Genomic DNA, 27,886 nt, shown 5'->3' with positions numbered 1-27,886 from the left:
AAGTCGGAATTATTATTTGTAATTATTTGATAAAGCACGTTTAAAATGTTTCTGTGTGTTTATTTCAGGCACCAAATGCTTGGATACCATATATTGTAACGTTTATATATTTTAGTGTTTTGTTTTAGTGTGAACTGATTCCACCGAGTCCTGAGATTTGAATCCTGTATCGTTTGAGACACAAAACGCGTATATAGAGAGTTCATGTCAAAATACAAGTCCAGCTTAAAGCGTGAAGAGGACCAGATGTGCTCTGCTTGCAGTACGAATCATCATATTTTCCAGTGGACGCGTTAATACGGATAACCATAAAACATGCACTTGATATTAATGTGCACCTAAATATGACATAATTCATGTGTGTGTGAGTGTGTGTGTGTGTGTGTGTGTGTATATATATATATATATATATATATATATATATATACACATGTATATATATGTATATATATATATATATATATATATATATATATATATATATAACTTGGCTTAATGTTTATGTATACTTTGTAAATAATGTTCAATATATTTAAATATATATTTCAGTCTAATAAGTGACGAGTGGCTTTTAATAATAATGTAGCGCTCAATAAAGTTTGAAAAACTGCTGGAGGTCTTTGCAGACACTAGCATTCAAGAAAAAGGTAAATATGTAAACAATGTGACATAATCTATTGTAATAATATGAAATGTTTGCATTTCCGATAAACCACATTAAGTGGTGAAATAGAGGAAGCGGTCTATAAAAGCATCACCTCAACTCTGACAGTTCAGCACATGCGGAACAACGACGTTACCAACTTATAAAATTGAGGCTCAGATCTTTTAGCAGAACGTCTTGCCACCGTTAGAATAGTCTACGTGGATACCTAATATAATTTTGGTTAATTAAAATAAGTATTTGATTTCAGTTTATAGATTATTGTGAGACATTGTTGAAGTACCTCTATGGGGGGATTGATGAGTGATAGCTGCAGACCATGTGTTATTATATGTGCTGTATTACTGCTGTCCTCCGTCATGGGATACAGACCAGTAATTATTGTTCACGGGATATTAGATGGACCCAGACAGTTCGAGATGTTAGAGAAATTTATCAATCAGGTAAGATATTCCCATATTCAGTTAAGTAATGTTATCTCGTTTACTATCTCGAATATACTGTATATAGTAGCCTATTAAATGTATACATATAATATCAAATTAAACGTAATATATATATATATATATTACAGTCAAACCAAAATTTATTCAGACACCTTGAACATTTCATTCATTATTACAGTTTATTCACTATAGTTTAAAAAAATGGTAATAAAATATGACAAGATCGCAGAGTTAAACTGTGTCAGAAAAAAATTAATCTTAATTATTTCAGATAACACTTAAGCAAAACATGGTCAGGTCAAAGTGTCTGAATAATTTTTGGTTCCAAATTTTTATAAATTTTACTGGTAGTCCGAATTTTTGGGTATAATATGTCACAGTTTACTTTATTTTGCTATCCTCACTTACACAAATGAAATATAGTGTCCTGCACCCACTAGTAAAAATATATCAAAAATATCAAAAATGTCTGAATAGTTTTTGGTTTGACTGTATGTATATATATGTGTGTGTGTGTGTGTGTGTGTGTGTGTTAAATTAATTTAAGTGGCATAAATTCTCTTCTGTGTTTCTTATTTCCAAACAAATTCATCTAGCCTATACAGTATCTCACAGAAGTGAGTATACCCCTCACATTTTTGTAAATATTTTATTATATCTTTTCATGTGACAACACGAACAAGAAATGACACTTTGCTACAATGTAAAGTAGTGAGTGTACAGCTTGTATAACAGTGTAAATTTGGGGGGATCATGCTCTGCTTCAGTATGTCACAGTACATGTTGGCATTCATGGTTCCCTCAATGAACTGTAGCTCCCCAGTGCCGGCAGCACTCATGCAGCCCCAGACAATGACACTCCCACCACCATGCTTGACTGTAGGCAAGACACACTTGTCTTTATACTCCTCACCTGGTTGCCGCCACACACGCTTGACACCATCTGAACCAAATAAGTTTATCTTGGTCTCATCAGACCACAGGGCATGGTTCCAGTAATCCATGTCCTTAGTCTGCTTGTCTTCAGCAAACTGTTTGCGGGCTTTCTTGTGCATCATCTTTAGAAGAGGCTTCCTTCTGGGACGACAGCCATGCAGACCAATTTGATGCAGTGTGCAGGCGTATGGTCTGAGCACTGACAGGCTGACCCCCCACCCATTCAACCTCTGCAGCAATGCTGGCAGCACTCATGCGTCTATTTCCCAAACACAACCTCTGGATATGACGCTGAGCACACTGATCGACCATGGCGAGGCCTGTTCTGAGGTGAACCTGTCCTGTTAAACCGCTGTATGGTCTTGGCCACCGTGCCGCAGCTCAGTTTCAGGGTCTTGGCAATCTTCTTATAGCCTACGCCATCTTTATGTAGAGCAACAATTCTTTTTTTCAGATCCTCAGAGAGTTCTTTGCCATGAGGTGCCATGTGGAACTTCCAGTGACCAGTATGAGAGAGTGAGAGCGATAACACCAAATTTAACACACCTACTCCCCATTCACACCTGAGACCTTGTAACACTAACAAATCACATGACACCGGGGAGAGAAAATGGCTAATTGGGCCCAATTTGGCCATTTTCAGTTAAGGGTGTACTCACTTTTGTGGCCAGCGGTTTAGACATTAATGGCTGTGTGTTGAGTTATTTTGAGGGGACAGCAAATTTACACTGTTATACAAGCTGGACACTCACTACATTACATTGTAGCAAAGTGTCATTTCTTCAGTGTCGATACTTGAAAAGATATAATAAAATATTTACAAAAATGTGAGGGGTGTACTCACTTCTGTGAGATACTGTATAACTACATACAATAAGACTACATAAAACTTGCATAACATTTTTGAATAGGTAAATTTTGGGTCATGCATTAAAAAAACACCTTATTAAACTCACACTGTGCAATTGTTCTATAACTGTTTTTAAGTTGTTTCAGTTTCACATCACCACATTTGGCACATATTTCTCCTTTTTATCTAAAGTGAAACTCACCAACTTCTCTTTTCACTGGCGCCTTAGTCTCATCCAGGTACCAATGTGACCACACTAGCCCTGTATGACTACATTGCCAGTATGAAGCCACTGTGGCAACAGGTAGATGGCTTCAGAGAAGCCATCAGATCCATCATGAAGAGCGCTGAAGATGGTGTCCATCTCATCTGCTTCTCACAAGGTCACCTAAACTCATAACTCAAATCATGATGTTTGTTATCATTCAAAAGATACTTTAAGGCTCTTATGCTCACCAAGGCTGCATTTATTTGATTAAAAATACAATAAAAACAGTAATATTGTGAAATATTACAATTTAAAGTAACTATTTTCTATTTGAATACATTTGAGAGTGTAATTTATTCCTGTGACGTCAAAGCTGAATTTTCAGCAGCCATTACTCCATTACTCTTAATATTTTTTCGTGGAAACCATGATATATTTTTTCCGGATTCTGCAAAAGAACAGCATTTATTTGAACAAATATTTTTGTAACAATATAAAAATCTTTACTCTCACTTTTAATACATTTAATGTGTCCTAGCGGAATAAAAGTATTAATTTCTTTAAAAAAAAATCTTCCTAACTCCAAACTGTTATTTATATCATTTTCTCAGGTGGTTTGATATGTCGAGGAGTTCTTGCTACCCTTCCTACACACAATGTTCACTCTCTGATAATCCTGTCTTCACCACTAGCTGGCCAGTATGGAGGTCAGTCCAATCCTCCCTAAATTACACACCAAAACATTTCTTTTCTCTAAAGAAACGTCATACACATTAATAAAGTACTTTGTCCATGCTTTTACAGATTCATGTTATTTGAAATACATTTTCCCTAAATTTATCAAGTCAAGACTGTACCTTTTTTGTTACACTACATGTGGACAAAAAATATCTGTCTGCAACTACTGGAATGGTAAGCAGATATGTCACTTTCGTGCAACAGTTTGTTCACTGTTCTGCATTTCATTTTAATTACAGCGCATCTGTCTCTTTGTCTTTTTTCTCTGTAGATCCACACCAAAGAGAGAGATACTTAAAGAGCAGCAACTATCTCGCTCCACTGAATGGAGAGATAGAGCATGCCAACTCAACAGGTAGTTTAAGATTACATGACTTTTGGTAACCCCTGTTTATGTGCAGCTCAGATGGTTGTTTGTGCACTTTCAGTTTAGTGGCCTTGAGTCATGTTGTGTTGTATGCTTCTGTTCCCTTGCAGCGTGGCGAGACAGCTTCCTGCGCATAGAGACGCTGGTGCTGATCGGCGGACCAGATGACGGCGTTATTACACCATGGCAATCAAGGTCTCTGAATCAGTGATATTTTATAGTTTTATTATTATTTGGAATGAGCTTTTATTTTTATGTTAATTTTTTTTTTTGTAGTAATTTCGTTATGCTTTTGTTACTTTATTTATTTATTTTAAATATTGCTATTTAGGTTGTTTCATTTGTATTTATTTTCAGTGTTAGTTTTAGTTTTCATTTATTTCCAGTTAATAGTTTTACCCCCCATTTCACAGACAAGTTTTAAAGGGTTAGTTCACCCAAAAATTAAATTTCTGTCATTTATTACTCACTCTCATGTCGATCCACACCCGTGAGACCTTCGTTCATCTTTGGAACACAAATTAAGATATTTTTGATGAAATACGAGAGCTTTCTGACCTCCCTATACACGGCAATGTCATAACCACTTTCAAGGCCCAGAAAGGTAGTAAAGACATTGTTAAAGGGTTAGTTCAACAAAAATTTAAATAATGTCATTTATTACTCACCCTCATGTCATTCTACACCTGTAAGACATTTGTTCATCTTCTGAACACAAGTTAAGATATTTTTGATGAAAACCGATGGCTCAGTGAGGCCTGCATAGACAGCAATGTCATTGAACTTCTCAAGATCCAGAAAGGTACTCAAAACATATTTAAACCAGTTCATATGTGTTCAGTGGTTCAATCTTAATATTATAAAACGAAGAGAAATTAAAATAACGATATCTAGTGATGGCCGATTTCAAAACACTGCTTCGAATCTTTTGTTTCGAATCAGTGATTCAGATCGCATGTCAAAATGCCAAACTGCTGAAATCACGTGACTTTGGCGCTCCGAATCACTTACAACGATTCACCCGTGTCTATTAATCCTTTGACAAAATCATACCTGTACATTCAAATCTGTGTTCGTCCGGCCACCCTGAGCCAGAGAGAGCAGTTTTGAACCACACAGTAGTTATTTCTGTGTTACAAATATTCAAATTATCACAGAAGTACTGAGATAAAAGTTTAAAGTTAGGATATAAACATATGTCTACGATAGCGATCAAAATAGAGCAAACCACCTTTTGAAACGAACTTGGCCCTTAGTGCTTTAAAGGGTTAGTTCACCCAAAAATGAAAATTATGTCATTAATTACTCACCCTCATGCCGTTCCACACCTGTAAGACCTTCATTCATCTTCGGAACACAAATTAAGATATTTTTGTTGAAATCCGATGGCTCAGTGGGGCCTCCATAGCCAGCAATGACATTTCCTCTCTCAAGATCCATTAATGTACTAAAAACATATTTAAATCAGTTCATGTGAGTACAGTGGTTCAATATTAATATTATAAAGCGACGAGAATATTTTTGATGCGCCAAAAAAACAAAATAACGACTTATATAGTGATGGCCGATTTCAAAACACTGCTTCATGAAGCTTCGGAGCGTTATGAATCAGCGTGTCGAATCAGCGGTTCGGAGCGCCAGAGTCACGTGATTTCAGCAGTTTGGTGGTTTGACACGCGATCCGAATCATGATTCAATACGCTGATTCATAATGCTCCGAAGCTTCATGAATCAGCCATCACTATATAAGTCGTTTTTTTTTTTTTTTTTGGCGCACCTAAAATATTCTCGTCGCTTTATAATATTAATATTGAACCACTGTACTCACATGAACTGATTTAAATATGTTTTTAGTTCATTAATGGATCTTGAGAGAGGAAATGTCATTGCTGGCTATGTAGGCCTCACTGAGCCATCGGATTTCAACAAAAATATCTTAATTTGTGTTCCGAAGATGAACGAAGGTCTTACAGGTGTGGAACGGCATGAAGGGTGAGTAATAAATGACATTATTTTCATTTTTGGGTGAACTAACCCTTTAAACTTACTTCTGTTTATTGCCAAGGCAACATTTCTAATTTTCATTTAGTTTAAGTTTTTAAGCTAATATTTATATTTTATTTCAGCTTTATTTCATTTAACATAAATGTTTTTAATGATAATAACCCTGCTCTGCATATATTCTTTCACATAATACTGAGCATCTAACATTTATCAGAGTTCGACTGTCTTACACGCTGCCAAAGGGTTAATCTGTGGCAGTTCAGCAGACTGGAATGAATGTGAGAAATATTTAGAGTGGCGTTTGAACTTTAAAAGGTCTTATAGGATTATGTGGTGCCTTTTTAAAGCATGTTTGCCTTCTCTAAAAATGTAGGTCCTGAATAAAACATACTTGGTCGTTTCATATCTTTTTACTGTTAATCTCTTTTGTTCCCCCCACAGTATTTTTGGGTTTTACGACGGTAATGAAACTGTGGTTGAGATGGAAAAGCAGGATGTGAGTAGAAGCATTCATATTCTGGCCAATTTCAAAGCAACACGAATTAGTTTAGTTTGTTCATGGTTTTTATATTTGCTGGTGCAGTTTAGTTATCCTAACCATTTTTCCACTCTCCCCAGTGGTATCTAAGTGATGCGTTTGGCCTGAAAACATTAAACGCAAAAGGAGCCGTGGTCAAGTGCGTTTTCCCTGGTGTTCACCATACGTCCTGGCATTCAAACCTCACAGTCTACCAGAACTGCATAGACAAGTGGCTCACCTAATCTACAGAGACGGAAAGAAAGAAACTGATGTTCTCACATACTTTCACACAATCCTGAAATGTAATCATGTCTTGTGCAGATTATGATTATACTCTTATCAATCACATATTTTCTTTGCTATAACAGACTGTGATAATTTATTATCTGTGTAGACAATGAATGAATTTCTGGTATGTGCAGTAGTTGTTTAGCTATTTTCTATTTATGTAAAATCAGTTTAAACACTGTGAGCAGGTTATTTTGTCAGTTTTCTAATTCTATTTAGGCCTATCGCGATAATATTTTGTTTTAATAAAAATAAATGTCATTTTATAATTGTTATAAAAAATTGTGATTGCAAGAAAATGTGTGTACTGTGTATACATACACAAATAAATAAATAAACATTGTAAGTTGTCGTCAGTAATGCGCATGGATGTGCAAACAGCTGGAGCGCGCCACGCAGCTGCGTGCTGAAACAGGTATTTATGATGACGTCAGCAAGGTAGAGCGAGCGCGCGGCGGCTGCCACTCCAGTTCGGACGCGCGAGAGCTCCTGTTCGAGACCGAGGAAACGCTTCCTGAGCTTCGGTAAGCGACTTCTTTGCGATTGTAATGGGATATTTTCGATTCTCGCAACTTATCATGCCAGTTGACGACTGTGTTGACGAGTTGTTTGGTCTATCATATCATGTTTTGTCCTCTGCAGGGTCATTCTGACATTCCGGGAATCAAAAGTCAGTTTTGCGTGGGTTTATATCAGCGGCGGTTAACTGCGTTTTAAGCGATCTGATAGAGGTCATTTTTGAATGAACACACGAGAGTAAAACAGAGAGTTGCTGAGATTAGTCATCGTATGGAAAGTTCTCTGCCAACGCGTCACTTTTTTTTACATAATTTATTTGTGTTTTCAAACAGCGCCCGATTTAAAGCGCTCGTGCTAGTCTTTAATAGATTTGATTTAAAGTAATAGTTCACCCTAAAATGAAAATACCGTCATCATTTATTCACCTGATGTTGTTCCAAACTTGTACAGCTTTCTTTCTTCTGTGGAACAGAGATGTTTGGCAGACTGACAGCCACAGTCACCGTTCACTTTCATTGTATGGAGAGGGGGGGGGGGGAAAGTGACTGGTGACTGTGGCTCTCAGTCCCTAACATGTGTCTGACATTTCCTTTTTGGTTCCAAGGAAAGGAGCAAGTCCTACAGGTTTGTAAAAACATGATGTGAGTAAATTATTTAGATGTATTTTTAATTTTGGGTGAACTAAGCTAAGTGTGGCATCCACTTAAATTCTTCAAGATGGTTTTATAAAGCATGTAAGTAATCTGATTTTGAAATGTCTGTGTGTGTGTGTGTGTGTGTGTGTGTGTGTGTTTAGTGCTCAAGGCCAGTGTATCCAGCCCATGTAAACATTGACTGTCAGTAGAAGAGAGTGGCCTGTCATTCACTGGATCCACCCAGCCAAAGGACAACAGTGAACAAAACCATACAATACAACTACTGATAGATTTATTCAGGTGTGTAAAGTGTATATAGAGAGGTTATTCAGGTATGTAGAGTGTGTGTGTGTGTGTGTATATGTATGTATGTATGTATGTATATATATATATGGAAGTATCATGCTGTATAATTTTTTTTTAATTAATATTTTATTCCCATGGACACTCAGGAAGAATTGTGAAGAATGTTTATGCTGATGTCATTTCAGGGATTTATTTATTATGATTATTATTTTGGGGTGAACTATTCCTTTATCATTTAACTTAATTATTTTAATAGCAGATATCATTGCCTTGGCTTCATCCAGCACCTGTTGTGCGTTTCTTTTATTTGGTATGCTTGAGCCGAAATCGTAATATATATTTATTGTTTGTTTATTATTGTTGCTATTTTAGAGCACCTGCTGTATTTATGATGACTACACGAGGTAAAAGTGAAGGATGCCGCATCTGTGGAAGTGACCTGCAGGGTAACCAGCGGCGATGGTTGTATGCGGGTCAGAACAGAAAGGGGGCACAACCTCAGACCCCAACTGACTTTTCGAGCAAGGGAAGCTTGCCCAGATCGGCACAAAGCAGCCCATGGGGTATGAACTGCAGAGCACCTTTCTAACAACTTGCATTTGTTTATTACTGAATCATTTTAAAATGCTATTAAAAGGGGGGAAATGCATATTGCTGCGTAATTCATTTTTATTATTAAAGTGTTGTTTAAGTTTTAGATTCTCAGAATATTATAAATTATGTACTTGATTATAATTGTGTACCTTTTTTTATTCTTTATTTCTAGGCAGCACTTTATCTCTGGGCTCCTCCCGTTCGCTCTCGAAGTCTCGTGGCCTGCTGACCCCTACGAAAGGAATCGACCTGCTCTGTGTGCTGACACACATATTAGAGCAGCCTGTACCACGTGGAGCCGGTCAGGGGGAGTTTTTGTGTGGCAAGTGTGTGTCAGTTCTGGAGCGAGTTTTCAAGTTCGACACCGTTATCGCCCGAGTCCGAGTGCTGTCGGGCGAGAGACTCCAGAAACTCACTCAGGAAAGGGACAAGATTAGGCGATGGGTGCGAAGCATGTACGATCAGCGCCACCCTTCTAGTTCAAAAAGAAAAGGAAGCTCCAGTGAGGATGAAGGGGACAGGAAGGATTCCGTTGGGGAAGGATACAGAGAACTGCTGAGGGACAACATGGCCCTCTCCGAGTATGAATGGTGGTCCGAGAAAGCAGAGTCATGTCCGTATTATAGGAAAACAGGGAAACGGTGTCATCAAGGCAAGAAGTGTGAGGGTTGCGACTCCTTGAGGGTGTCCGACTCTGACTATGAGTCCGTTTGTGGGATTCCGCGTCACTTACCCGAACAAGCCTTCACGTCATTGGGCCTCTCTCGAGACAAATCCTGCAGCATGCCTCTTCATTGGTCGAGAGTGCCATCTGTCAGATCAAGCCCTGCCTCGCTGTCCGGTTCCTGTCATTCTTTGCGATCTCAATCCCGCACTACCTCCATCCAGTCGCTGGACTCGATAGACGGCACTGATCCATTTGATTGGCCAGAGGAGCATTCGGCCATTTTAGACACCGTTTTCAAAGAGTTGAGGGGAATTGAAGGAAAGCCAGTAAGGTCTCCTGCTGGAAGTCGTATTCCAGTGTTGGACAGAGGGGACGTGCAGAACGGGAAAGATGAGGTAGGACCGAAAGTGGGGTTAGTGAGGGTCCTGAATTTCGGAGAAGGAGACAATGGGACGGAGGATGAGTTTGAAGAAGAGAATGACATCCTGACCGAGCTAAAAGATGACTTTATGCCATTACAAAGAGGGGTGAGGACTGTTGGACTGTTTTATAAAAATGTTTGACCTCTTTTTCATACCTTATCTAATTTTTATCTCTTTTTTTTTTTTAGTCGTCTGCAGGTAAGGTGCACCTTGCTGTGAAGCAGTTGCGTGAACAACTTGTTCAAGCTCAGGCTCGCATCAGAGCTCTTGAGGCTCAGCTCAAGGAGACCAACAAACCAGCAACCGACGCTCCTGCAAAGCAGTTGAAGTCTCCGCAAGTGGTAAGTGAGACGAGGCTGGGATAATTAAGTTTAATGGCATGTGTGCGCTGTGTGCATTGTGTTTTAGAGACTTAGCACAGCACGCCTGAGACACACCCTCTCCTAATCTTTTTGTTGATTTTTGTTATTTTTAAATGATGCCTTATATAGGGCATATTACAGAAGGTGTGTGTGAATGTTTTTAAAAAGATAAAAAGGGTTTGGGTTTGCCCACACGCACACACACCTCCTCCAAGAATCTTCCCAAACCAGAGGAGTTTGCCCTGGGCTGTGGTTGCCATTTCTTTCACAACAGGCTTTTCAGCTGCTGCTTTTTTTTCCTCTTTCGGTATTCATCATGTATTAAAATATTTTATATTTTCAACTAAATAATCATCAAGAATGAATTCATACAGTGGCCCAGACACTTTTTAAGTAATTTTAAGAATTTCATTGAATATAAAAGTTGCATTTATTTTCAAGAAAGAACAAACACACCTTTCAAGTAAAATGTTTCATAAAAAGAAATTCAGGATAAAAGTTATCCTAGTTAGGATAAAAAAAAAGTACAAATGTTTATTGAAATAAAGCAGGACATGCAGTCAAACCAAAGTTTATTCAGACACCTTGAACATTTCATTCATTATTACAGTTTATTAGCTATAGTTTAAAAAAAGGTAATAAAATATGACAAGATCTCAGAGTTAAACTGTGTCAGAAAAAATTTATCTTAATTTTGTCAGATAACACTTAAGCAAAACATGGTCAGGTCAAAGTGTGTTAATTTTTGGTTTCAAATGTTTATCAGTTTTACTGGTAGTCCACTGTATGAAGAATTTTTGGGTATAATATGTCACAGTTTACTTTATTTTGCTATCCTCACTTACATAAATGAACTATAGTGTCCTGCACCCACTAGTAAAAATATATCAAAAATGTCTGAATAATTTTTGGTTTGACTGTAAAATATAAATATGCGAATATTCAATGCGAAGTAAATTAGAAATACAAGTACTAAAAAATATTAAGTACTAAAATGACTAAAACAAAAATAAAACAAATAAAAATTACAAAAGCACATAGCAAAATTACTAAAATGTAAAAAATTAAAACTAAAATTAAATTAAACTAAACTAGTTTAAACTAGTTTTTAGCTAAACTAAAATTAAAACTAAAACAAAAATAAAGCAGAACATAAAATATAAATATTAGATGAAGAAATTACATGACAATTAGAAATGTTGCCTTGGCAACAAACTGAAATAAGTTTTTAAGTACTAAAATTCCTAAAACAAAAATAAAATAAAACTAATAAAAATTGACAACAGCACATAGCAAAATTACTAAAATGTAAAAAATGAAAACTAAAAATATAAAAAACAACAGCTAACTAAAAATATTAATAAATAATTTAATATTACATAAATAATACCAAAGTAACATGGCATAAAAGTATTTGGACACTTTGTTAAAGCCAAATTTTAGTAGAAATTATTCTTAGTTAATGATGAACTACACGTGTTCTGTTAGGACAACTTGAGGAGAACTGAGGGTATGTTTACATGACAATGATGTACTAAAATCAGAACAGTTTTTTTTTTCCTTTGTGTTTTTTGCGTACAGACAACAATGCTGTCAAAACGTCTACAAACTGAACAAGTAATACACATGCGCATGACGTCACCGTTTTCACAAATTCACGTTTTTGTAGTTTACATGGAGACGATAACAGTATCGTTCTGAAACCCATTTTCAATAGTTTTTGTTTTAAGGCCCCCAAAATGCTGTTGTTGTGTAAATGGGGGAAAAAAAAAAAAAACTCAAGAAAAGGTTTCCCCTTTTTAGTTGAAAACAGTGTCATATAAACAGCCCCTGACTTCATACATCAACTAAAAATCATCTTGACACCAGTTGTTTACAATTCATTGCAAAAATGCCTCAGAAAAGAAATTACCTCTCAGAAACACTCTGGCATTATAAATTTGATGTGTTATATAATGCAATGAATTAAGTGTGACTTCAGTGTCCAAATACTTTAACCGCTCTCTTTTGATCTACTTTAATTCGGGATTTAACAGAATGCTGTAATTTCATAGCACTGGTGCATGCTGGGTTCAGGCTATTGAACTGTTACTCTGTAGTGCGAGGTGATAGCAGTTATATAACACTAGTGGAATGCAGTCACAAGAAGTCACAATGCCATGAACTGTCCCTCAGGCATGACATTGAGTCATTTTGCTGGGAATGATGCTTGTTTGTGAGACTAATACCTAACTGATTGTTTTTGCCATACAGACCAGTTTGAAGAATAAAAATGACCTCATAGAGAGTCTCAGCCAGTCACTACACAGCAGAGAGAACGTAATCCAGGTGAGTCCTGTATTGATGAACTCATTATAGATTTAGGATAAAAACAGATATGTCAGTGAACTGTGTGCTCTCCTCTCTTCAGGAATGTGTGACTTTGATCCAGAAGCTGTGTGCTGAGCAGGGAGTGGAATCAGAGGACTCTGACAAATTCATCAAAAAACTGGCCAGTGCAGTGACTGATACACGCAGTGAACGTGAGGTGAGGTCTGACTGATGTGAGTTTCGTAAATGAAGACTGCTCAGACTTCTGTTGTTCCTAAATTAAAATTATTAAATTAAATTACCCAATTATAATCACTGTAGACTAACCCTAATCAAATAATACAATTTGTGGCATTATTTAAAAGTGAATGAAATTTAGTCACTTTATGAGCCAAGTGTCCTTGACCGCATCCTATAATAAAAAATAAATTGCAATAATAAATATTATAAATAAATAATAATAAATAAATAAATGCATTTTTTTTATTATTTGTATTTGCACTACCGTTCAAACTTTTAGGGTTAATATGATTTAAAAAAAAAAAATAATAAAATAAAAAATAATGCTTTTCTTCAGCAAGGATGCATTAATTTGACCAAAAGTGACAGTAAACACACAGTCTATTTCATATGAATACTGTTCTTTTGAACTTTCTATTGATTAAATTATATTGAAAAAAATGCATCACAGTTTCCACAAAAATATTAAGCAGCACAGCTGTTTTCAACATTGATAAAAATTAGAAATGTTTCTTCAGCATATTAAAAAGAATTCTTAAGGATCATGTGACACTGAAGACTGTAATGATGCTGAAAATTCAGCTTTGCCATCACAGGAATAAATTACATTTTAAAATATAATAAAACACAACACCGTTACTTAAAGGGGACCTATTATGCCCCTTTTCACAAGATGTTTGTTCATTTATTATAGCTTCTCAAATTTGCCCTTATTTGGGTGTGAGCAAAAATACGCCGTTTTTGTGTGTGTCCCTTTAAATGCAAATGAGCTGCTGCTCATGGCCCTCTTTCCAGAAGAGGGCAGAGCTTTAACAGCTCGCGCTTCGGTCGCTCAACAACAACAAAGCTGGAGAATCTCACACAGCCAAAATGAGGATTGTCAGTAACAGTGTTCAGCCTTACATTGTTCAAACCGGAGTCGACACTGATGGAGAGACTCAGGAAGAAGTTACAACTTTTAGAATGAAACTGGACGTTTCTGAATGGTTAGTGGATAAATTTATGTAGTTGCTGTGGAGTTGATTCAACTCATCGACTAGCATGTGCCGTCATGTTAATCTTTTGTGCAAATCCAGCGTTAAATTGACCCTCTTTTGTGAAGCAGTCCGGCGTAAAATGACGGCATGGGAACAACATCTGTTCCTCTTCTCTAAAGCAGCCCAACATGACCACACCCCCAGATGTTGTTTATGCTCTAACAGCAACATTACACATTAACTAAAGTTAAAAAAAGTGCAATCATAATCAAGGACCCCTTTAAACTTACAATAATATTTCACAACATTAATGTTTTTACTATATTTTTGATCAAATAAATGCAGTCTAGGTAAGCATAAGAGACTTGTTTCAAAAACTTTTTTAAAACTCTTACCAACCCCAAACTTTTGAATGGTACTATTTTTTTTTTTTTCTTCTTTTCCAGTAACTTGTGAGGACCATAATTTTAAGCAGTTTTACCATATTCTCTGGTGATTTGACTCTTACAAATATAGCAAAAGCACACAGACTGAGCATACAGTGAAGCTCTGGCTAACACACCCAGGTTTGGCTGGGTCACTGTGTGGGATAATTAACTTGGTAAATGAGCGCTTCATGTTTGCTTCAGATGAGGTCCAGGAAATGCTGGATGCATGTGCATTCCATAGTTCTTCTACTTTATTTCTATGTTCATGTTTTAATCAGGAAGTCTTGGAGGCTCAGCTGTCAGATGCGAGCGAGAGGGAGAAAGCCCTGGAGAAACAGCTGCAGGCCGTAAGGGACGCTGGCAGAGAGCGAGACAGAGACTTCATCACACTCAACACTGTGCTCCAGTGTAACCAGGATGTTATTAACGTGAGTCAAACAAACAGTGCTCTAATTCAACAGTACACACATATGTTTACTTAATCACTCAGCGCCTGCTGCTGCTATTATACATGACTGTTAGTAAATAAAGCATTGGTACAGAAAATGGAGCTCTCAAAGTGCATTAAATGGTGAAAAATGATTCAGCCTTTAACTTTATTGTAGAAGAAAATTAATGTTTTGTATCTTTTAAATAGCACCTGCGTGTAGAGCTTGCAGAGCGAGATCGAGCCCAACAGGAGATGATGAAAGAATGGGAAGTGTGGAAAGAGAGAGATTCAGCCCTGACTGCACTGGTGAAGGATAACAAAGACTATATTTCCCAGCTAAAGGAGGCGCTCGAGAGTTCACGCAAAGATGTGCAGGTAGATGTGACGTTGTCTCCCTCTTGCTGTCTGATTTGACCTCTCTTGCAAAGCGCAGTTGATGTTAATGATTGATTAGTTGATGTTGATGATTAGTTAATGTATAATTTCCAGTAGTCAGCTATTAACTTTTTCCCCATAGGCACTATCAGACTCTCTGATTGGACGGGGGTTGGATGGGGGAGGAGCTGAGGCTGGATTGGTCAATCAACTGCAAGAGAAAGAAGCTCTGCTGGAGGCAAGCTTCAGAGATAGAGAGGAGCTCAGCTCCACCATGTTGCAGGAGATCTCAAGACTCTCCTCTGCCTTAACCGACACTGAAAACCTCATACTGGTAATGTCTGATAAAATCATGTTTCATTTCCACAATTGTGGCTTTTTCAAAAAGTTCAATTCATTGCCAATCATTTTTAGTGTGCTGAACATATCCAAAACCTTTGACTTATTTATTTCATGATACAACAGAAAAGCAATTGTGCCACCTGGTGGTCTGTACAAACATTGCTCTGGCTAATACCAGTAACTAGTGATGTATTGGAATAAATTTTTTACCAAACCCCCTAAAACCAAAATAATTTTCATTTAGCCAAAAATGATAAATAATGTTTCTTTAATAATAAATTAATTAATCACATTTATTAAATAATCAACACTCAAAAACTTAGTTGCATATAGACATTTAAATTGCACATAAGGCAGTTTTTATATACATTGTTTTAATTATATAATTGAGTTTCTACTCCAATTCATTGATGAAATATAAACGTTTAAACAGTGGCTGTAATAAAAACATGTTTTCATGAAAGATTTGTTTAAACATACATTAAATAATGAAGACAGCAGGTCACATTACAATATAATAAACGTAATATAGTTCATATATTTATCAAAATGCACTTTTATAGAGTTATTTTTTCTGGCTATCTAACAAGCTCTGAACATTGAATGGCTTTCACTGCCGCTTGAACTGAGGCACCAAACCATGATCTGTCACGCCACAATAAAGGGTATCAACTATCAAAACTACATTTATTGTTTGAATTTCATTATAAAATTAAAGAAATCTGAAGGCTCAGACTTTTTGTTATTGTAATTATTGGATGGTAGGTGCACTATAAATAATGTTTAGTGAGGTTTTGTTCACATATCAGCTGAAAACAGCATAGACTAAAACATCTTGGTTCAAAATGATGATGCTGAAATTTCGGTCCATCACTGCCAGTAACCACTTTTTGACCATTATTTAAAAAGCTTGACTTCAGAGAACAAACCAGTGCACTCTCAAGATCTGGTTTGTACGTTTTCATCAACATACATCCATGTTCTTTCAGGACCAAAGAGAAAATCACAAACGTGCCATCACTGTCCTATCACAGCAACTCAAAGACACACTCAAGGAGCTGAGAGAGAAAACCAAGGAGAAGAAGGAGGCTGAACTAGGGTGGAAGAAGGAAAATAAGGAGAGAGCTTTCGAGGAAGGAAAACTGAGAGACAATCTTCAGAAGAGGGATAAACTTATAGAGGTAAATAACCTGCCTCTACTTACTGTAGGTGTGTTTTGATGTTAAAAACTACTGGTTGTTACCAATGTAACTCATGCTCTGTGAGAACAAATTATTGACATGATATTTTTTTGGTTTGCCCTTCATAGCAAGTTCTTCTGGAGTTAGAGGAGCGGGATGGCGTGTTAACAGAGCTACAGCAAAACATCTCTAGCAGACTTGGACCCAAAACAGCCCTCAAACACACACTGTGAGTGTGTGATTAAACACGTACTGTGAGTGTTCTTGTATACAATGAACTGCACAATATATTGTTAATTGAGTGCAATGTCTAAATTATCTCTGATGTCTGTCATTTTGCTGTACTAAACCAACAGAAATGAGGATCTGCAGATCTGGTTCAGCTTCGGATAAATATTTTATTCTGTTAAATTCTTATGGCAAATCTCTAGTTTAATCAAGTAAATTGAGACAGGCTAATGTGTATAGTAAGTTGTGAATAGTGTCAATTGTTCTGCCAGATTGCTCTCAACTGAACTTTTGAAGAGATTGAGGGTATATTATGAAATGTTATTTTAGTTCATATGAATTTATGACTGGACCATTACAGGTTGATTTAGTCATTTTGATTGAATGCAGCCATAAAATGTTTTGATTACTTCCCACATCGTCAGATTGTGGTTCCAAGATTTACATAGTTACACACACGTGCCTTTTCAGCACTCATATACATGCTTTGCTTATTAATAATTATTTTTCCATATCCCACAGTCCCTGCAGCCTTTAATTGTTGTTATTATTATTCTTAAATGTTTAAATTGTGTTTTATTGATTATGACTGCTGAATATGTTGAATGCTGCTTTTCTCTTATTGTTTGATCCATCTTTTCATGTTCTTTTCCATGTGATCATATGTTTGTCTTGTATTTATAAATGTTTTTGAGATGCAGTTATAGTCCCAACTGGGATGTGCCATCTTTGTTCCAGTGTAGGGAAATCTTTTTCACAATAGAAGGATTTACAGACTGTCCGAAAAGGACGTTTTTAATTTGCTCATACTTTATTTGGATAAGCTGGATTCCCCACAACTTGGTGCATACCTCATAAATCACATTTAAAATGAAGCCTCAAGTTTGTGTGGGTTTTGCAGTTGGAAAGGTTTTGTTGGAGGTTTTCTTTTATGTCTGAAATATTAAAGGTTCTTTCTTGAGAACTCAGGGGTTTAATTGACAATAAAGCCTCAAAAATCTAAATTAGTGTACTTTGTGTGATCATTATGTCTCTGGAAAGCATCTGGACTCTTATTTATGGAGGACTTCATATTGCATATTTCTCATATGTATGTATATGTATATGGGTCAATGACGTGACGGGTCTTTTTTTTTTTTTTTTTGTCCAAAGGCCTTAATAATAATAATAATAATAAAAAACAAAGATATGACATCCAAAGTAAGTAAGGTAGTACAACTAGATCTCTTTTATTGAATCCAAAAGGTTTTAATTATATTTTGCTACATATAAATGTATTTTAAAGATTTTGAAGTGTCAAAAGTTCATTCGGTTTAACCGTCCAAAGGCCAATACAGCCATTTCATTTGTGATTTAAAATATATCAAAATTTAATTAATGTATATATTTTTTTATTCTGGCATGATTTTATATCATATATCAACGTCGTGAAAAATGGTATTAAATTTATGTGAGAAAGAATGTCCGGAAAAATGAATTTCATTGATGTCATTCGGAGTAACCAATATAAAGACCATTTTGGATCAAGTCATGCGGTCAGTATCATGTGACAGGATGTGACATCATTCAGACACCTGCAAAGGACCACATAGTCGTGAAGCAAAGTAACAAACTCTCTTTTAACTATTTGAAAAATTAATGTTTTCACTTGATCATACGCATGTCCCGAAACATCAGTTCATTCGGTACAGCCGCTATAAAACATGGAAAATGTTGTAATATTTTAAAAACTTGTACTAAATATAAAATGTTTGACTGTCCTCTTTTAACTAACTAGCTAGATATCAGCCTGTTAGCATTGTTTGAAAACATAGTAATTTGGTAAAACCGAAATTTTGGTTAAACCAAATGACTTTTTTGTAAAAAAATGACAAAAGCAGTGTTAATTGATTTTAAATCTCCATTATGTTTTTTTACACTTTTAAAAACCTTATTCGCCAATGACCCATATATATGTGTGTGTGTGTGTGTGTGTGTGTGTGTGTGTGTGTGTGTGTGGATATCTACTTCCAATAGGTCTCCATGCAAATCCTTGAAATAATATATATAAATGTCCAGTATGTTATTATAATTCATTTTTAGTTATATTTTTAATTATAAAGTTACAGTTTAAATAAAATATTTTGATCAAAGTATGGGGTATTTCTTTGAATGTAAAAACATTTATTTAATATAAAAATAAAAAGATTAACAATGCCAGTGGTGCACTGTTGAATTATGGTTTTCATCAGAAATTCTTCAGTAGAGATTAATGCTAGTATTTATTTTCGTTATTTTATTTTAATAATTTAAATGGTGTGACAGACTAATTAAGGGTGTCTGTTCTACATCACAGCATGCGATCCGTTCTCATCATGTAACCAGATCTCCACTGATTGAGTTGCAGTGTGAATGGAGCTGAATGAACTGCCTCCATTGACGCTCATTCACTGCTGTGTCTCGCGTTACCCAATCAAAGCTCTGTGCGCGTCCCCGGTCACTTGAGGAACTGTTGCGTTGGAGACAACCAACACTTTTAAACCCAAACAATTTGGAGTTATTCGGATTTTTCCACTGATGGTAAAGCTGGTGTAGTTAAGTACCATGATCATGAAGCGGTCCGTCCAGTCCGCTCCCCCGGATGTGGTTGTGGGATCTAAAGGCTGGAGGGACGCGACTGTCCGCTCGATTCTGCGCGCCGATGATCTGATGCGTCAAACTCACGTAGATCAACTGCACTCATCTACACGCTACCGCAGCCACAGTGTTGGGACGTTCACTCACAGGCTTCCTCACTTAATGGCTTACAGTGTGAACAGCAGTGTCGAAAAGGACCACAGTGAGACTGACTCGGAAAAGAAAGAAGAATTCCGACCTAAATCCACTGGAAGTATGGTAAAGTACATCAGAAGTAGCCATGGCGGCTGATTTAAAAAGCAAGCAGCGTTATTTGTATTTTTTTAATTGAACAATATCAATTTACAAACTCGGGTAGCGAACAATAATATTCATATGAAAATATACAAAAATTACGTAATTAATCAGTCGTATATCTATCATTTTGTGAGTTAGTTTCTGATTGGTCAAATAAGCGTTGCGCCGTCATGACGTTTTCATGACGTTTGCGTATCGTTAATTTTGTTGTAGGGATGTTATTATAAATATACCTTACATTTCATACATTTTCTTAATCAAACAACATATTAACGTTTGTATCCGTAATATTTTTATATTGAGTAGTTTTTATATCGAGTAGTAATGTGGGGCTATGTTGTGAACAACTTTGTTGCCCTCTGAATTTCTAAACTCACATTTTCTGCTTTTATAGGCCATTGTGATGGAAATATATGGTCAGAAAAAATATTCCAATACAAAACACTAAAGCATTATATAATTTTTTATTCCAACTAATATTTTCCACAAACATCTCATATTCTTTCCCATATTCTTTTCGTATTCACTTTAATGGCTCCGTATGCAATTTGCATTTAAAAAAAATCAGTAAATGAAGGGTGTAATTATATTATATACGTGATATTGACCATTAGCCTCCCTACACTAGACTGACCACTGAGAAACTAATTTCAATCAACCACTAGTATATTTTAAAATAGCATATAGGCCTATTACAATAGAAACGTTATTTTAAAGGTGCAATGTGTAAGATTTTTACAGTAAAATATCCAAAAACCACTAGGCCAGTGTTATATATTTTGTTCACTTGAGTACTTACAATATCCCAAATGTTTCCAACTATTTGTAAATCTTGAGAAAATTGCAATTTTAACCAAGGCTCCGGGACGTGTGAGGAGTCGCCTGTCAATTGCGTCATACCCGCGTTACCCTCGGTTTCCGGTTTTATTTTGTAGAAACATGGAAACACCAAAGACACTTTAATACACGTTTTAATAGACAAGGGAGCAACTGTTTTGATATATTTATAGACAGAAAACTAATTATTGTTATATAGCTCAACACGTTTAGTCTTATTGTTTAAATCTAATTTTCTTGATTTTTTGCGAGTACCATGCCTCAGAGAAAAACACTATTTTGTGAAGTAGCTAACATAGCATAATCAGATGCAGCTTTATTTTTAGTAACAGTAATACCGGATTTTTTCTCCAACAATACGTTTTAAAATGAATTTCATGCCATTTATCAACACAAGCCATCCAGCATTTAATATGATATTCTAAAATTGATCTATCTTACTGCAGTGTGCAACAGTGTCTCACAGCAGCCGCCGAGTGAACGCACAGAGTAACGTTATAACATAATTTTCAACACTCTCAAATGTATGTAATATGATAAACAGAGCTGTGTTACCTCATACTCATGACCGGGAAAGCGGAAGCAGCGCCGGCGACTGTGGCATAATAAAAGTTCAGCTGCTCACGGCGTGTGTTGCGCAATCGCTCCAGCGGCCTCGTTCAGCTCCCACAACACTCGGTCCTGCTCTGCTTCATACTACAATAACGTTAATAATCTCATCCATGAGCATGATTTCTTCCCGAGTCCTATCCAATTATTTTCCACCGGCCGTTGAGGTGAAGACCACATGTCCCAAGATTCCGCACTCAAACTTGGCGTCATCAAACTACACCTTTGTTTTGAATAGGCCTCTAGCGACCTCTAGTGGACAGAAATCCTTCATACTGCACCTTTAAATTGTAATAATATTTCACAATATTACTGTTTTCACTGCATTATTCATCAAATAAATGTAGCCTTGGTGAACATAAGAGACATGTTTAAAAACAAACAAAAAAAATGACCCCAGACTTATAAAAGGTAATGCATGAAAACACTAGAATTGTCTCAAGGTAAATTTACTGTACATTTTCAGTAGAATTGTATTACAAATTCTAACATTGCATGTGATAAATACAGCTTTGTTTTTTCATTCAGCTCACTTCTGGAATCACTAGTGGCCCCTTTCCCCCGCCGGTCCTGCGTGATCAGACTGCAGTGGTCAGCACAGGTATGGTGGGTGAATATATGCGGGGTGTGAGAGAGGTGGAGGCTCACCTGCGCAGACAAGCAGGCAGGGTCACACAGGAGGACACCAGGGTGGAGCATCAAAGGGAACGACTGGAGAAATTACTCCGCAGTCTGAGGAAAGCATTGCTGGTCAATCAGCAAAGTGCTGATGGCAGGACATTTCGACCAGCCACGACAGAGACAGTGAGTAGCTACAGTAAGAGCTAATATGACCCCAAAAGGAGTAAAAGAGAGAAAAATGTGAATCTACAAAATATATTAAATATCATTGTTTTGAAACGAGAAAAATAAAGATGCAAAATCACCAAATGTTCACTAAATTTAATGTTTTGTTAAGATACGGGATGGAGCCGATAATCTTCTACAAAATGAACGAAGAGGCCTGAATGTGCTAAAACAAGAACTGGAGAGCATGTTGAGAAAGACTTTATCTCAACAACAGGTGAAAAATAGGCCTTGATGGATATTTAAGATGTTGATATGTCTGATAGCCTATAAACGTTTTCACACAAAATGCCACTGTTTTGACTCGTGTTGGGGGTAATGCATTACAAGTAATGCAAGATATGTAATCAGATTACTTTTTCCAAGTAACTAGTAAAGTAACACATTACTTTTAAATTTACAACAAATTATCTGAGCTACTTTTTCAAATAACTTTGTTTTCCTATATATTGACTGACAGTTCTCTTGTCTCCATGTTGAGAAATCAGGAGTAAGTGCAGAGGTGTTGTGTGCGTTGTGTGTGAACATGATGGTTACTGTAGTTCTAGACTAAATGTGAACATTAATTTACTCATCTCACTTGCACAAAAACATTCAGAATTCCTCAAAATGAATAAAAATAGTGAAATGCACTAAATATGTTAACACAAATATACTATTTTGTCTTTGCTGCTGACCTTCGATGATCCAGTTCAACCATACTAATAAGCAGACATGACTTTAGATAAACATCACATTTGTGTTCCATTTTTTGTTTTTATTGTTGAAGAGTGCTAAACTTTCTTGTCTGAGCTGCGCCCTCTACTGTACACATGGAAATTTGCATTTCCTTCAGCATGAGGCTTATTCATTTCACTTTTGGTGTGAAAGGGCCTTAACATTTGCAGAAAATAGAATCATTTTTTGTCATTAAAAAAACGAATAAACAGCCCAGCCTAGATGATAAAAAGTAACACAAAAGTAATGCAACATTACTTTCCATAAAAAAGAAACTATGTAACACAATTAGCTACTTTTTAAGGGAGTAACGCAATATTGTAATGCATTACTTTTAAAAGTAGCATTCCCCATGACTGGTTTTGACAGTTTAATTTATAAGATACCATCTAAAGATACTAAAGAACTAAATAACGTTTCATTTATGTGCACTACCGTTGTAATATATTTTTTTAAAGAAATTAATACTTCTATTTAGCAAATATGCATTAATGCAAATAAATGCTTTACTTTTAATTTTTTATTCATCACAGAATAGAAACTACAATGAAATGTAAATTATTTATGCATAAATGTTACTGTTTTCAACGCTGATAATGTTTCTTGAGCATCAAATCATCATATTAGAATGATTTCTGAAGGATCATGTGACACTGAACACTGGAATAATGATGCTGAAAATTGACATTTTAAAATAGAAAAGTTATTTTAATTTGTAATAATGGAGCAGTAGCGTATGATAACCCTATAATTATAAATTTGCATTAGCAAATGAACAGTCTCAAGTCGAACTTACATGTTCAGTAGAATTAAATTGTTTCATCAGGACTGAAAAAAAGAACATGGTGTGTTCTTTAATTTTTTTGTTTAACTTTGAGGTTTTGGCTGAGAGCAGTAAGCAGTTGTTGGATTGTGCCTTTGAGAGATCCAGAGTAACAGATCTGCTTCCCCAGCATGGCTCACTCTCAGCAGGTGTGAAAACCTATCCTTCACCCCTGTCACTGAAGCCCGACCCCACTGGACCGTTCACTCCAGGTACACCAGGCCACTTTTATATTAAAGTCTCTCACCCTTCCTTTTTATCCAAATTGAAGCTAGCCTGAAGACAGAAAGCAACTGTTGGTATCTGATCTTTCTCTGTCTGTCTCTTACTGTCATCATTAAGAGTGCAAACAGGCTTTGGATTCTTCATCAACTGTACTACGTGAATCTCAGCAGCTCAGAGAGAACGTTTCACAGGTCATGAAGGACGTCATCAAAAAGCAAACAGATATGCACCATTCAGCAAGCGAAGCCCTGCAGAAGAAAATCACGGAAACTATTCACTTGGAGGTGTGTGATTAAAGTGGAGAGTGGAAAGGAATAATTAGGATTATTGTTTACTAATTCTACGTATTCCCAGATGGAATTCTGTAGAATGAATTTGAATAAGGTAAAATGTGTTTAATAGAGACATTTACTACCAGTGTTGGGGAAAGTTACTTTTAAAAGACATTACAATATTGCGTTACTCCCTAAAAAGGTAACTAATTGCATTACTTGAGTTACTTTTTATGAAAAGCACATACACAACACCTCTGCACTTTATTTCTCTCTTTAGTACTTCTTAAGATAATCTTAAGAACATCTAAGTGTACTCAACTGTGCTATTTTGAGGCACCATGAAATATGAACTAAAATGTGCTTTTAATATATAATCTCTGTATTTAAAAAATGTATTTAGTTACCACTTATAGTACATTTGAAGCCATAGCGTACTACAAGTTGTAACTAAATATATTTTTTAAATACAGAGATAGTATATTAAAAGCACATTTTAGTTCATATTTCATGGTGTCTCAAAATAGCACAGTTGAGTACACCTAGATGTTCTTAAGATTATCTTAAGAAGTACTAAAGAACAATTTTTAGTATATTAAGTACAAAATTAGTGAGCAAAAATAGAGCACTTTAAGTATGTTATAGAAGTGTACTTTTTTTTTTTTCACCTGGGTAATAAAATTAAATTGATCAAAAGTGACAGTAAAGATATTTATATTACAAAAGATTTCTATTTCAATGCTTTTTTTTTTTTTTAAACAGAAAAAAGAGGGATATGTAGAACTTTCCAAATGACAGGCATTAAAATCCCATGGAAATTTGCAAAACTTTCTCTGGAAATAAACAGAAATTGAAGAAAAATACCCATCCAAAGTGTTGTGCAGACATTACAACATAATTCATTTGCCCTGCTTCTATTTTGGGGAGTTAAATGTGACTTTTGATCTAGCTTACTGTATTCAGGTATACATACTTTTTCTTCTTCTTCATCAGCAACATCTGACACTGAGCTCAGCTGCCACGAGACAGGCCATTTACCGCAAACAGAGACAGATGCAGTGTGCTGGCTACAGTCTTGGCAGAGCTATGGTATGTCTTTATTCAGTCACTTTGGAGCTAATTTATTACCAAAGTGACTTTCAAGTCACATATTGAGGTTGTGAAAACTATTTTAACACTTACCCATGTATACAGTTCTCTAAAATGAACCTAAAAGTGCCACTAAATATCCTACCTATCCTATCCTAACATCCTTTTCATGACTTTTTCACTCACTGATTGATGAAGATGAATTCCTTGCCTCCCTGCAGGGCCCAGTTTGCAGCGCTGATCTTTTCTGTTGTGAGAGATTAAGCAGGCCTATGACTCAGCTGTATGGGCGACATTCAAGTGCTGGGCTGCCAGAATCTGACCTCATAACACAGGTCAGAGCATTGAATCTAATCTGACATTCATAACATTCCTTTACGACCTGTCAATCATAACTTCCTAATCTTTGGTTCCTTGCCTGATTGCATGGATTGTACTCATTTTGAAATGATATTCAAGACATATTTTCATATATGCAGTTATAGTATAGGAAAATACATTAAAAAATTTTTTTATGACAGTATGACTGATTATAATTCAATTTAATAATAATGTAGAACACAAATAGTACATATTTTTGAAATGTAAAGATATAAAGATTTGGGGTCAGTCTCACCAAGACTGCATTTATTTGACAAAAAAAGTACATGTGCTCTAAATGTACATGTGATCTAAAGTTAACACATAGATTACCCTTGTACTCTCAGGGCAGTACTATGCTGCAGAAACATCTGGAATCCTCAGGGAAAGAGATTGCAGAGCTGCAGTTTGCCCATCAGCAGCTGGAGGATGACATGTATGGAAAGCGTGCCGCAGCCGGTGTGGACTCTGCTGTCGTCAGGCTGCGGCGAAGACTCGTACGGCCACAGTCTGTCCGGCCTGTAACCAGTTAAAACTCTATTGACAGCAATTTTAACATAAAGATGGTGCTTCACTTTCTAAAGGTAGAAATCTGGGGTCTTTCTAAATATTTTACAAAGTTACCATGTGGTATTTTTAAAATGAGTGTATGGTGATTTCTGTCATTTAAAAAAAAAAAAAAAAGTTTTTTTGATCATAATAGTTAGGAAATATAAATGCAAAATGTGTGACAGACGTGAAAATGTTAAAGATTTTGTCAACAAACAGAACGACGCTAGAAACTTAACACCCTATAAATTTCACACTGGAGTTTACATACATTTATTAAGCCATTTTGCCTCATGATTTGCTGTGTCACCACCAAAGCCTTAAATAAAGATTTATAGTCTGATACAGTTCACCACTAAGCAGAGTTGAAGTCAGGATCTTGGTCTGAGACCATTTAAGATGTGTTTTGGTCGATCGGATCACACATGGATGATTCTAAATACAGGTGTAAACGGGGTCTACAACGTTTTGAGCTTGTAGCTACCACTTCCAGAGGTAGTCAAACACATTCGACCGGATTACTTTTGTAGTGTAGATGCTCATGTGGTCGAATGTGTTCAAACAGCCACAAAAGACCACCTACTGACTTAATGTGTAAACATTGCAAGCGCACTAGCCAGACAGAATTTAAACTTTGGCTGGAGACCCAAGTTTGGTTTGAAGACGAAAAATGTGCCAAGGACAATGTTCTCTCAGCATTCCTGATTTCTAACACGCACTCACGCGTTTGGCGCGGTCTTGCGGCTGTCAGAGCAGAAACAAAAGCTGATGCACTCCGTATGTTTTTCCGTTGTCTCCATGCACGTTCATAAATTGTGCAAGCTTATTTCATTCATTAGATCAAAAGATCTGAAAAAGCCCATACATTTATCCGCCCATAGACCCTCACCTCAAAGAAATCAGGACAGAAGTGGTTGAAAGTGGACAAAAGAGACGGATTTAAACAGCAGGTGTAAACAGGTACGTGTCTACTTGCGTTTTTGGTCGATCAGATCACATCTTAATACCAGGCGTAAACAGGGACAAAAAAGGGGGTGAAGCCTGGCTGAGTTGCATAAGTAGTTTGTTGAAACTCATGATTATGGTAAGGGGCGTGACATTTCCGAAACATGCTCAAAGCGGTTGACCAATCACAACACACTGATAGAGCCGACCAATCAGAGCACATTGCGCTTTTTGGAAGGTCGGGCTTTATAAAGACCGGAACTAAACAGGGCTGTGTTTCCCAAAGCACTGTAAGCCTAAGTAGATCGTAGAACCACTGGCACCAGTGGTCTTTACGATTAACTTAGCTCAAGATGCTTTTGAGAAACACAGCCCAGAGTGTTACCAAAAGACTGGGAAGAGAGGTACTGCAACAATGTAAAATATGTGAAAAATGTGTGTTTTGAAAAATTAAGCATTAAAACCTATTCTAATAGACCCCAAAGTTGTTTCCTAAATGACGCATTGTGCACATATATACTATCAGGGCTTGACATGAACTTTTTTGCTTCTGGTTTTCCAAAGTTACTAGCCACTCAGTATTTTCACTGGCCACAATTTTGCCAGTCAATTTTGCAAATCAAGAATACATTGTATATCAGCTGGTATGTACAGGTGAGCAAGG

The 27,886-nt window shown here is 36.4% G+C and overlaps 2 protein-coding genes across 3 annotated transcripts; both read left to right on the top strand.

The window, feature by feature from the left end:
* The first annotated feature begins 749 nt into the window (after positions 1-749).
* Positions 750-18,041, top strand: si:ch73-95l15.5 (myosin-2 heavy chain). 2 transcript variants are annotated; one of them, XR_007925128.1, is made up of 19 exons: positions 750-1,107; positions 3,126-3,279; positions 3,716-3,811; positions 3,909-4,016; positions 4,114-4,197; positions 4,320-4,404; positions 6,655-6,709; positions 6,832-7,545; positions 8,337-8,475; positions 8,854-9,044; positions 9,248-10,269; positions 10,353-10,505; positions 12,780-12,854; positions 12,937-13,053; positions 14,760-14,909; positions 15,119-15,286; positions 15,429-15,620; positions 16,618-16,809; positions 16,938-18,041. XR_007925128.1 is itself a non-coding variant. In XM_051862345.1 (12 exons), exons 3-12 carry the CDS (start codon positions 8,870-8,872, stop codon positions 17,040-17,042), a joined length of 2,349 nt encoding a protein of 782 aa, XP_051718305.1. In that variant the 5' UTR covers positions 7,383-7,545; positions 8,337-8,475; positions 8,854-8,869; the 3' UTR covers positions 17,043-18,041. The 2 variants fall into 2 exon arrangements, 1 of the variants encoding a protein (XP_051718305.1); XM_051862345.1 differs by lacking the exons at positions 750-1,107; positions 3,126-3,279; positions 3,716-3,811; ... (2 more) ...; positions 4,320-4,404; positions 6,655-6,709 and having other exon boundaries at positions 7,383-7,545.
* Positions 18,042-19,515: 1,474 nt separating this feature from the next.
* Positions 19,516-26,620, top strand: ccdc105 (coiled-coil domain containing 105). The gene is made up of 8 exons (XM_051862346.1): positions 19,516-19,911; positions 21,925-22,200; positions 22,355-22,459; positions 23,838-23,994; positions 24,125-24,291; positions 25,273-25,368; positions 25,590-25,703; positions 26,076-26,620. Exons 1-8 carry the CDS (start codon positions 19,621-19,623, stop codon positions 26,259-26,261), a joined length of 1,392 nt encoding a protein of 463 aa, XP_051718306.1. The 5' UTR covers positions 19,516-19,620; the 3' UTR covers positions 26,262-26,620.
* Positions 26,621-27,886: the final 1,266 nt, after the last annotated feature.

Source organism: Ctenopharyngodon idella, chromosome 15, assembly GCF_019924925.1.
Source record: "Ctenopharyngodon idella isolate HZGC_01 chromosome 15, HZGC01, whole genome shotgun sequence".
NCBI classification, from domain to species: Eukaryota; Metazoa; Chordata; class Actinopteri; order Cypriniformes; family Xenocyprididae; genus Ctenopharyngodon; species Ctenopharyngodon idella.
Note: the sequence above shows the minus strand (reverse complement) of the source record. Positions and strands in the feature narration are given on the sequence as shown.